Source organism: Myiozetetes cayanensis, unplaced genomic scaffold, assembly GCF_022539395.1.
Source record: "Myiozetetes cayanensis isolate MyiCay16 unplaced genomic scaffold, myiCay2020 scf5-8, whole genome shotgun sequence".
In the NCBI taxonomy this organism is placed as follows: Eukaryota; Metazoa; Chordata; class Aves; order Passeriformes; family Tyrannidae; genus Myiozetetes; species Myiozetetes cayanensis.
The window spans coordinates 91,167,197-91,179,808 of NW_026087742.1; the positions used below are offsets into that span (position 1 = coordinate 91,167,197).

Genomic DNA, 12,612 nt, shown 5'->3' on the forward strand with positions numbered 1-12,612 from the left:
ATTTCTCACTCAGGGGGGATGAGACTTCTCTTCTTTCTTTTCCGTTTTTTCTTTATTTTTTTTCAAAACCCAATGCCGCTTTTTTAAAACAAAGCAAAACAAAACCAAACCAAACCAAAACAAAAACAAACACCTTTTATTTTGGAGGAGGGGAAGGGACTCACCACCTCAAAAAGCTGGTGTCGCCCTGGCCCGACTCTGGGCTAAGCCGGGATCTTATCCTAAAACAGCCCGCACCCTTGGCAGCTTCCACCGGGGTTTCCCACATCCCAACCCCGTAAGCCGATGGTTCCGCACTTTGGATCAGTGACCTCGGCATGCTGCTCGCTGGGAGCTGGCCTCAATCTCCCCTTTCTTGTGGGAGAGTTCACAGTGCGCTGTGAACCCTCGTCTTCGGTGCTTCCAGAGCCAGCCACCAGGTCTCCTTCATCTTCTTGTCTTGCTTAAACAGGCCATTACCTTAAAAATATATCTAAACCCCAGCTTTGTTTTGAAAAAGTCACCCTGTGCAGCCATTACTAGTACTGATTTCTTTCAGCGTTTTACCTGTTTTACTGCAAGATGATGATTTGTTCATAAATGTCAGTATTTAGATTGGAATGTTACAGAGGAGAAATTGCCTTATGGACCATGGAAAACCCAAACTGTTTTATCTTCAAGGGTCTTCAGTGATGATTTTGCAATGCTGAGTAACTCATCTAAGTGAACATGAGGCTTTATTTGCTGGTCACTACTCCTAATCACTTTCCTCCCTGGGATGGGACTCTTTTTCAGAGTAAGGATATGTTTGCATACTGTAAGACCTCTCATTTCTCAGGTCTCTTAACTTTGCTGCTTCTCCCAGTTCAGGTCACTATTTAAATGAACAGTATACCATTCTTCTGTGTCAGTAAAATAGGTTATAGGATGTTTAGTATTGCATGGTTTATGTACCAGATGATATCAATGTTTCTCCCTAATAATAAAGATCAATTGTAATTGTCCTACTCTCTGATAAGCTTTTGTGATTGAGTTGATATTCCACATTATTTGAATGGTCTTGGGTATAAGTTTTGCATAAGATTGCTAAACTGTTTTCTAATCTCCTAAACATTTTTATCTCCTTCACCTATTCACAGTTTTCATGCTTAGATTAGAAGGTACATTTTTTTAATTTTATAGTTGATAGTGTTTTCAGAGTGTTTCAAGTTCTACCATTTATGCCTTAAGATTTTAGTGAATGGTGTTTGGTCAGTGTTTTTCAGATGGTCAGACAATTATTTTATTCTGACTTCAGATCTCAGGATAGAGAATACAGTTTAGATTATACTGGACAACAAATGAAACAAATGTTCCCTTTCATTTGTGTTCTATGTATCAACAAGCAAGGCAAAGATAAGATTAAATCAGCGGTATTCTTTACCACTCATAGGGTTAAATATTGCATTTAATAGCCTTACAGCAATAATGTTTGATGAAAGAAGACTGAAATAAACTTTTCATAACAAACCTGTAAATGTGGAATCAACCTTTTTCCAGCTTTCTTGTTCTGGAGAATGTCTTCGGTTCCTATCCCTCAAATCTGCCTGTTGCCACTGCAACTGTTGGAGAAAGCTACTTTAATATAATCTAAAAGAAACACTTTTTCTATCTTTTTTTTCTGCTATTTCATAATTATATTACAGGATCCATAGCATAGGAAGTTGTGAAAGCCAGATGCATGAATGTGTTCAAACGAGATTGCACACAATTACAGACATCAGGTTCATTCATGACTGTTCAATCTAATGCAACTTCTGGCTCAGGAAGTCTGTACTTCCCTGATTACCAGAAGTTGAGAGGGTAACTGGAGGAAGGATTATGATAGGCATGATGTATTGCTGATAGTCTTTCAGCATCTAACTCTGTACTTCAGCAGAAATGGATGTAGAACAAGAGGGACAGGGAGTTTGATTTGTTACAGTTCTTCTGTGCCTGCTTGATAAGATATAAGTTTACAAACAATATTGATAAGGAATGTATTTTATGTATTCAAGTAGTCATTGGGCTTGCTTCAAATCATTAATAGTGGTGGGGTATCACATGTATCACATATCTAAGATAATGAAGGAATGCTTCAATAGGAAAATGGCACAGAGTGATTGGGGACAGTAGCACCCTCTGGAAATGCTCTGGCTCAACATCTTTAGTCCATGTGCTTCTTCAACCAGTTGATGTATTTGGACACCCTTGTGTAAACCCCATAACTGCCTTCAACAGCACAGCCCTTTCCCCAGCTGACAATTCCAGTCAGAAACCAAGTGTTCTTGTACTTTGTAGCATGAGGACCACCACTGTCTCCCTTGCAGGAGTCTTTAGCTCCAGACAGATCTCCTGCACAGAACATGTTCTCTGTGATATTTAAATTGGTCTCCTTTTCACATTCTTGTGTCTTTACGCGTGGCAAATCAACTCTCATCAGAACAGAAGAGGTGGCACCTCCATCTAATAGGCGTCCCCATCCACTCACTGTGGAGAACTTGATAGAGGACAGTTCGTACACAGCAAACCGTTTCTCAGGCAAACATATCGGCACCACATAGTCGGTGAGATTCACCGGTGTTTCCAGGTTCAAAAGGGCTATATCATTATTGACTTGTCCAATCGTGTATCCTTCATGAATGATTGTCCTGGAGACTCCACTTTCTTGCTCAGTTTTCTCATCTTCATTTATTTTGTGTTCACCTGGAAAAGTTATGAATTGCAGGTCATATCAGGGAGCTTCTTGATTCCTTGTAAGTTTAAGGAGATAGGGCACTTCTGGTCTGACACCTATAAAGGACAATTCCCTTATACTGCCAAAGCCTTTAACTCTGGTTTTATCAGGATGAGAAACTGCCACCACCTTGACGAGATGAGGAGAGGACAATACATACCCAGTCTCACACGAAGCTGTGTAGGGTGAATATAGTCCAAACAATGAGCTGCAGTGACCACCCACTCTGGGGAAAGCAGGGTACCACCACACTTTTCTTTATTATCATGCATTATAAGGGCCTGCCAACATAAAGCAAATTTATCTCTGACATCAAACGTGCTTGATCTGCATCTCAGTAGTGATGGGTTTCATACTGCTTTTTTCTGACACTATATGCAACTGTGTGTGAGAATACTGTCATGACTTATTGAGAATTTGTGAGAGGGAGTTTTCCTAAACTGATATTTTCTCCATCTTGTAGTATGGACCTTGCCTATTATGGCCAACAGTGTATCCATACAAGCTGCAACTATAATTCTTGCCAACAGTAAGGTTAAGGACTAAGGTATCAGAGGATAGAGGTGACTCTACTCCAATGAAACCAGGCACTCCAAAATGAAGCTAAAATGCTTGACTGAAACAGGTGTGTCTGCTGGCTATGGACAAAGAGGGAATTCAGTTATCCAGACATGGCACTTTTTATGAATCCTTAACATAAGAGATTTTAAAAAATGAATTTAAGATAGCACTTTCATAGGGAAGTTAAAAAATAATAACAATGAAAAATTTTTGAAGACTCACTTGCCATGGACATTCACCTGGAGGACAGATTAAACCACCTACTATTCTCCCTTGTGCAGTTGAATTTTTTTTTGCCAGCACTGGTATTTTTCCACATGGATATTTCACTGAAAAAAAAGAAAAATTAAAAAGAAAACAACAACAGAGGGCAGCAAGTGTGTACTGAATTCAGAGCAAAATTTCAGTGAAGCTGTTAGTTTTGAGAACCCATACTCCCAGATTAGAAATCAGTGTTTCAACTAAGGTAAAGCAGCTCAACAAGTAAGTCGTCTTTTTGTTTGGAAACAGCCAGAAATGCTCTATGAAATAGAGTGCAGGCCCATACATTATCATTGGCACATATTCACTTACTATAGGACTTTGCAAACACTATACCTGCTAAAGATGTATGTCAACAACATGAGGTAAGCTGCAGGCTGGAGTGAAGAAGTGACTCTGTAGTCTACATATTTTCGGTGACCCTGCTGACTTTATTCAATTGTACCAAGTGCCCAGCATCCATGGTATGGTCAGAGAGAAGCTTAAGCATGGGGTGGGCAGTTTGCCATCCCTTGTTTGGGCAGACCCAAAGATGTCCTGAGAGCAGACACTATGTCTTCTGGTATGCCTCTCACAGACTTCACCTAGTTTGCCTGTGTCCAGAGAATCCTTGATTCTTCTGGACTTCACATCTCAGTCTATCTGTTTTCACTCTGAGGAAGAATGTGAAGACTAGCAAGAAGAGAATCAGATCTTGACTGAATCTGCAAATTTGTGATGTAACAAAACACTGTCCCTTCTGTCTGGTAGTCACACTGTGATAACACTGAGGAGGAATACTGTCTTTCTACTACTTTGGGAGCTGGGACCCTATAGTCCATGCTGATCTGCATCCAGCATCTCCATGAATCTGTAATAACTTCAGCAATATGAAGACAGCATCAGGCTTTTACAGGTACAGGCAAGGTATGGAGAAACAGGAGTAGCTTTTTGATGGCAGCTGGGGAAGGATCAGAACAGACATAACGCAGACCCATGGACTCTAACTCTGCGTGCAGGGCAACAGTGCAAAAGGGTGCATGTCCCAAAAGAAAAAAGGTCATTGTGAGAGATGGCAAAAGGACTGTAAGGGGACTGGCAGCCTGGCAGTTACACAGTTTTCTCTACTTGCAACACATGGTCAGCTCTACGGCTGTTTTGGTCCCCAAGAAGCAAGTGTCAACAAATATATCCTCCTCAGAGGAGAAGACACACTGAAAAGCCTGTGGGGAATATTGAATTCTTTGTTCTCAGCTTTTAACAAAAGCAGCTTCCTCACCACGTGGTATTGCAGGATCTGTTAATAAGGGATAAGCACATTAGTAGGCATTTTTTTCTAATGAAATTGCTGTTGTTGACAGCTATGTTGTCATTATCAGCTCTCTGCATGAGTGCTCCATCGAGGTGTGTGTGTAGGGGGCCATCACCCCTCAGAATTACTTGGCATGCTCCCTACAGCTCTATCCATTATGTTGTTATGTTCATATCCCCAGGGGTCTCTTTTTTCCCCTCTAATAAAGTAATTCAAGTAGGCATCTGCAATAGAGTCAGGTGCCAGCTTGTGTATTGGAAAAATAATTAACTTGCACTACCCTAGTCCCAGCTGAAACTGACCTTGTCAGGTGAGAGAAATATCTAGCCATAGTGTCTATAGTAATACCAAAAATATAATGTTCCTACTAAATAGGAAAAGAAGAAAAGGGAAGGAAGGAAGAAGAAGAAGAAGAAAATAACTGTTTTTCTTTGGTTTTAATAGGTCTCTTCCTCTCTTGACCCTTGCACTGAAATAAATATAGTCATAAAATCCAGTCACAATTTCAGATTGAGAGACAACAGTAAAATAATACTGCCTGTAAAATATTTTCCCACTGTAGGTGTAAGCCAAAACCAAGGACTTGTGAGGCCCAGAGCTCCTCCACTTACCAGAAACCCCTCAGCCTGACCCCAAATCCCTGACCACTTGCTTTGGGTTCTCCCAAAGAAGGAGACAGGAGTTCATCTCCCTCCTAACTCTGAGTGGATAAGATGCTCAAACTTGAATTTGCCATCTCTCAAAGGAGTGAAAAGAGAGGTTCAGAGGGCTCCCTACTTGGTGTGCACACTGACAGCTGCTTTATTGAGATGTCTAACTTGCACCAGAAGCCCAAATGTACTATGTGGGACTCTGCATGTGAACAACAGGTGGGGAGCTGGTATCTAAGGGTTATACCTTGCACCTCCTGATGTGCACATGTTGAAAACCTTTCTTTCAGAGCTGACTTAGACTTAGCATCAGGCTACTCTTACCTTGGGGGATGCAGGACACGCCATCACTCGCTAAAGTGTAATCATCCGCACAGAAGCACACTCGTTTTCCGGACTGCTCGTCGGCACAGAACTGTTCACAGCCACCATTGTCAAAAATGCACTTCAGCTTGTCAGCCACGGCTACAGTCAGACAAAGAGCATTTAGGTTTCAAGACGGATTTTTGTGCTTAACATGAATCAATTGCAATTTAAATGTTGACAGAGAAGCACGGCAGTAAAGCAGATTTCTGTGATTTATGTAAAGGGACTGCATCAGAAGCACCTTCCATTTGTCAAAAGCTAGATAGGTCTGGATGTCCAGGAATAAGGGAATAAAAGGCTATGCTTAAGAAACATACACCTAAAATTAAATCAACCTGCATTTATACAGTAGCTGAGCTGTCTAAAGTAGGAAGGTGTTGCAATTGTGTGATAGCCATCATAATATATGACTGAAAAATTATAACTATTTTGTATTTTTCCATTTAGCCATTAGAAGGATGCTCTGGGATGACTGTTGAGGCTGCCTGGTTAGACTTCATGAGTGCTTAGCCCTCGTTTTGACTCTGTGCGTTCTGAAGGTATAATATTCAGTGTGAGGTGTCCACTGAAATCAGTGGAAATATGTATATTAACTTCATTAACCATTGGACCCATCCCTTTGGGCTTTGTACCATGCATATGCAGTGTAGTTCTCATTCACATAATGCATTGAGCTTCTAAGTCAAAGTAACCTCAGTAGCTGGGTAGGAAAATATTCCTTCTTTTCTGTCATATGGTGCACAAAAGGTAATTTTTTTTTTTTTTTTACAAAGTCATTGTGGGGCAATAACTATATTGCTGCCTTTCAGTGCCTGACTGCTGGGTGGTTAGTTCCATTGTGGGACACCACAAGCACTTTGAACAGTAGCTGTCATAGCTAGAATGATGTAGAATCACAGAATCATAGAATATCATGAGTTGGAAGGGGCCCCAGAGGATCATCCAGTCCAGTTCCCGGATGATAATGATTGGTACTGCTTATCTCAATGCCTTGCATTTGAATTAATAATGGCATTTTTACTTTGTTAAGTTATGTCACAAGCTGACCTTTTTCACAGCTCTTGCCCTCATATTCAACCGGACAGCGGCAAACGTAATCCTGAAACTGGTCATCACAAATCCCACCATTCTGACAGGGGTTGGAGTCACACTGGTTAGGGTCTGTAAAACATTCAGTGTCAGTCCAGCTCATGCAAAGAGCTGCAGCAGTGGAAGAGTTTCACAGCTGTTAGAACATCCTGAATGATCGTACCGGAATAGATGTGCCAGAACTCATTCTGGAAGAAAAAGATGCGAGATTCAATTAAAGAAAAATTAACTCAAGTTATGTCTTTCTGCTCTTGTCACATAGGAGGGGTTACAGAAAGCCAGAGTGATGCCCCTTCTGCCTTTATAATTTGTGACAGTTAATATCCATAAAATATCCTACGTTATTTTCTAGATTGTACATTATTTTCATATACCAATAGAGAAGGGCACTGTGTTACACACACAAATGGGTTACCTGTAAGTAACCTCTGTCTAGTTGAGCTGGGAATGACTGAAGAATACGTTGCACAATACAACAATACAAAGTATTGTCAGGGTAGGAACTGGGGCTTTGGGGAGACAACTCAGAGAGCATCCCCTAGATGGGTACTGCTGGGGATGGTCTATGCAGTGTGCCCTCCTGCATGCGTTGCCACTTTATCTGACACACCCACTACTGCTATGTGTCTCCCTATAGATACAAGACAAAGATACAAACAGCAGGACTTTCTTTGTTCTCATGGTTTAGAATGTCAAAGCAAACCCTTGAGTAGGGGAAGTCCTTCTGAGAATGAGTGCTCATCCAGGCCCATGTTACTTACTGTCCTTGCATCATCACAGTAAATCTCTCTTGCTTCCTCATAGGAACACTTTTCTTCCATGCATTCTCTCTCTAGTGACCCCAGTTTGATCTCTTCAAAGAAGCTGTTGGCTCGTCTTTGCCTTTGCAAAACGCTGCTTGCCTCTTCCTGCTTTAGAAAGACTGAAAAACAGTGGCATGTTCTGTTTGTCATACAACTGTACTTGCCAGACAGAGAGAATCTGGGGACAATTGCCTCTGGAAGCTTTTCTGCTTTCCAAGGTTTTCTTTCTGAGACACATTAGAAAAAGATAGGCAAATGTGAAGGAGCCTCCTTTCTCTGTCTTGCCTCACAGATAAAGTGACAACACATTAATTTTACAGAGCCTAGAGCTTAGGAGAAGGTGGCACGTTACAACAGTGTTGTATGTATGCCAATGACTCCTAAGGTACCATTCTACATCATATGCATTTTGACAAATGCATCAGTTTCTTTCAGTTGTGGCAGCTAGGAAGCCTGTGCCACTTTATCTAGCACCAATGTACATGGCAAAACCTGATTTTTCTGTACATGCTACAGTCATTTGGTGACAGGTGGATCACAGTCATCCCTTATTTCACACTCCTTCACTTGTTGGACTTGAAGAAGGAACTTATTCCACCACTAGTAAACCACAATTTAAAAACCACTGCTTTATCTTCAGGTTTTTTTTGTGGAAAAGCCTACGTTAAGGTACACAGAAAAGCTGAACACTGCTGACTACTTTTCCTAGTGGAGCCTGTAGATGGCTCCTAGCTTCTGTCAGCACTACAGACCACAGCCGCAGAGGGATCTTCTCTTTGTGTGTCTATGCCATGCTTTGGGAAGACATTGATTACACAGGTTTGATAGCAGGGCATCAGCAGAGCTCATTTCCTAGAGCTGCATCCACTTGCAACTGACAGAAGTGTGCACTGAAAGCACAGATATCACTGTCACCATGCTGACCTGTTCCTCAGCCTTAGGATATAAGCACACCCCACAATTATGCCTTCCCAGTATAATTCCCAGTGCTACAGTGTACTTTTCTCCAGAACAAGTCTTGAAACTATCAATTCGTCGTTTTTTTTTTTTCCTTATGTCAGTAGGGGAGCTTCTGGAGCTTCATGACAACAACTTAAATTTCAGTGCTTAAACTATCTCACCTGTGATTGTGGGTAGGTTTGGGGATTGAGCCTGACATGTATCACCTGCCTTTCTCAGGACATTCTCCACTACATGACCTCTGAAAGGAGGAGTTACATTCTACCTTCTGGAAGGGCCCTGAGGGATGTTGAAGGATAAGACTTGTGTGTGCCCCATCAACATACACACAAATATAAATGCTGAGAGGGGTTATTCCAGTCTGGTGAGGCATCTTCATAAATGTTTGTGTCTAATCAGAATATTTTCTCAATTACATGCAAAATAGTGGTAATTTTCCCCTATATTTCATAGTTACCTGAAGGGATAAAGTGTGTACACTGAATTTATCCCAGGGTGCTTCATAAATATTTGATCATTATAGGAATGTCATCTAGGTCTTTCTGCCATTATTTCAAAGTCAGGTTGTATGCATTTAATATGGCTTTCCTTGAGGGCTTTTAATTAACCTTATACTGCAGGTGCATGGCACATGTATCACTGCATGGGCACAGACTCCAACAGAGGAGCGAGCCTGGGTGCATGGCTGGGAACATCCACCCACCGTTATTTTGGCATTCTCCACTTATTTGCATTGGAACACTTTTGACTTTGCTACATATTTTTCTGCCTTTCCTCACTGCAGCACAGGAGACCCAGTCAATGGGTAACTGGGAATCTGCAAGCACGGGATCTACTTTATTACTATGGGAACTGACTTTAAGACATATACTGGAGCCACTGAAGAGCTACCTCCTCTCTGCCTTCTACTGCTGCTGAAACAGGGTGGATCCTCACCTCTTTAATTACTCATCAGCTGAATGACAAGCTATTGATGCTTTGCTTTGAGAAATGTCCCAGTTTAACATGATATAACAATAAATCCTGGTTCCTTTCTTCATATAGTGGGCAGACAGCTGGTGGTTTGCCTGTTATCGGTGCACTGAGATAATAGATTCATTTAGCAGTCTGCTTTTCCTTAGCTGGCAGAAAATGTGTGTGGAACCATCACACTGAGAGCAAACAAGAACCTTAGAACACTACAGGCACAGCTGGAGACAGGACAAACATGCAACTCAAAACTTGCAATGGAAATTATGTCTCAGTAACAGGAAAGAGGTCCGTTGTCAGTAAGCAGAATTACAGCCATATCCTGCAACATACCTGCATCCAGAGAAAGAGGGATCAGTAGCAGAAAGCAGAGAAACAAAGCCACACACTGCCTGGAAATCATGATGAACCCTGTGAGCCAGTGTCCTAGTAGTGTATTGACATTTCAGCAAGGACTGTTTGGACTAAGAACTCAACTTCAAACGTTTGGAGCCAGAGGAGGGGCTGGAGAGTCATGGAAACAGCAAAAGATCCATGACAGCCTGGTGAGCTGAGCAGAAGGATTTGCATGTGGCCTTTTCACACAAGCAGGGAGCTTGGTTTTGAAGCATGCTCTCCTGACCCGTGCAAAGGCTATGCTGATTACACAGACTGCTTCCCCTGGGCCTTCATTTTCCATCCAACACACCTTTTTCATGACAAATATAAATGCTGGGACCCTGCATCCATAGGACAGGCATTAACTTGGCCCTGTAGCCTCACATGCAGAGCGCAGTGATGTGATATTTATCTTGCATCAGCAGTCAAGATACAGCCTTCCAGTGCTTTGGAGTATGACTGAACCATTGCCATCTGTCTTTTCCCATTTCTCTATCACCAGCTGAAACTCTGCAGTTCTGCCAGAATTTGCTAGGAGACAGACACTAATTAACCAGCAAGGAGACACCCTACACTGTTTCTCTCCATCTTTACTGCCAGACCCACGTAGCCTGCACAAGTTGGTCTAGCTGGAAGAGGTGTGGAGCTGATTCACGTTGTACTTTATTACTAACAACAGGGTTTTGAGGAGCTAATCTGCAGACAGTGTTTCATCTGGAACATAAACAGTCCTCTGATTTAATGGAAATCAATTAATGGCATCAGACTGGAGAGCTGACAACGTTCTTGGGGAAATATTTACTTAAGATAGCAGCAAGGTAAAGAGCATGTTTGTCTATGAGAAGTGAAGCATTGCCTAAAGGCAATGTGTTTTCCAGGCTGTTCTCCCCTTCTTGTGTGGAAAGGAAAGAGGGTCACCCCTGCATCTGAATGCTAGAGCAAAGGAAAGTAACAGCCAGATTTTCACTTTGTTGCCAACATTCAGCATAACTTCCTGCAGAAGTAATGATTGCTTAGGAAAGTAAGGCTCGTGGCTGTTTGCATGCAGTCCTGTTGTTTAGTGGTGGTGGACACAGCTGGATGTTCTGCTTCAAAATCACTTTCCCAAGAGGCAGCATCCGGGCACTTCTCTGTATCACAGCCTGGCTAATTCCCTGCAGTCCTGTTCCTGGGACAGCTGGAAACAGATGGGCGGTGCAGTCCCAGGCAGAGGACAAAGGCCAGTTACTGGAATGCAAAAGAAGCTACAGCAGCCCTACGCTGCTTTTGGGAACCCTCTCCATACCTCAGAGCCTGCCAACACAATCCTCCTTGCTAACTTGGCTGTGGCAAGTGACTTGAAAATAGGAAGTGTGCGTTCAGCTTAGCAAGACCAAACCTAAGCTTGTTGGAGATGCTTGAAAATTTCTTTTTGTCTCATCTTGTTGGGGAAAGATCTAGCCCCATCTAGTTGAATGAGCCTCACAGATCAGAGCATGACAGTCTGCCTTCCGTACCTGATGCCAGCCTGGGTCTGCACCTCTGCCCTCCGCTCTCTGCATTTCTTTAGGCTGTGTGGGTTTCTCCCTGCTGGGGAGGGTGAGGTGGTTGCCACTCCACAGTGGCATTGCAGCACCATGGTATTCCTTTGCTTTCTTCATAATGTGCAGATCCTGTACATCCTTTAGGACTGATGCAGTATTTTGATTCTGTCTTCCTTCCTCTCTTGGTATCCCTTAAACATGAAAGATTTTGCTTTTATTTCTTGGGAACACTCAGTTATTATTTTTAGAGCCCAGGAAGAAGACCAAGTGCTGGGAACAAGAGTCAATTCATATGGGGACCATCTTTCTTCCAAAAACAATTCATGCAATTAGACTCCATCAGGGATGAGCCTGAGAAGGTTCACCACGGATTCAGCACTCCCAGGACTATGTTACAGCTCAAGAAGTTCATATTCAGAGATCTCATCACAAAGGTATTTCCTACTAACTTCAGCTGGACCAGTTCTTTGCTTAAAGAGCTTTGTTTTTAAAGAGACCCCTTTCCTTATTGTCTTAGACCCCAAGGTTCCTGGTTTTCAGCTGACAGAGTTAATTTTCTTCTCAGTAGCTGGCACAGTCCTGGGTTTTGAATTCAGTATGAGGATAATGTTGATAACACACTAATGTGCTGGCTGTGGCTGAGCAGCGCTTACCCTGTCAGGGACTTTTCAGTTTCCCATGCTCTGCCAGTGAGCAGGTGCACAAGAAGCTGTGAGGGAGCATGGCCAGGACAGGTGACCCGAACTGGCCAAAGGGATATTCCGTACCATAGGATGTCATGTTCAGTATTCAAACTGGGGGAGTTGGCTGGAAGGGGACAATTGCTGCCTGGAACAGGATGGGTATCAGTCAGTGGGTGGTGAGCAATTGTATTGTGCATCACTTGTTTCTCTTGAGTTTTCTCTCTGTGTCTCTCCTTTTTATACTATTAATATTGTTATAATAGTATTATTAATATTATTATATTTTATTTTGTTTTAATTATTAAATTGTTCTTATTTCAACCCACAAATTTTACTTTGTTTTT

The 12,612-nt window shown here is 42.2% G+C and overlaps 1 protein-coding gene across 1 annotated transcript; it reads right to left on the bottom strand.

Annotated features, from left to right (window-relative positions):
• Nucleotides 1–71: 71 nt before the first annotated feature.
• F7 (coagulation factor VII) lies at nucleotides 72–10,156 on the bottom strand. The gene is made up of 8 exons (XM_050333218.1): nucleotides 10,018–10,156; nucleotides 7,714–7,874; nucleotides 7,116–7,140; nucleotides 6,911–7,024; nucleotides 5,822–5,962; nucleotides 3,518–3,624; nucleotides 2,895–3,015; nucleotides 72–2,703 (listed from the first exon to the last, which is right to left on the bottom strand). The coding sequence occupies exons 1-8, from the start codon at nucleotides 10,085–10,087 to the stop codon at nucleotides 2,165–2,167; spliced, it is 1,278 nt and encodes a 425-aa protein (XP_050189175.1). The 5' UTR covers nucleotides 10,088–10,156; the 3' UTR covers nucleotides 72–2,164.
• Between the last annotated feature and the right edge of the window lie 2,456 nt (nucleotides 10,157–12,612).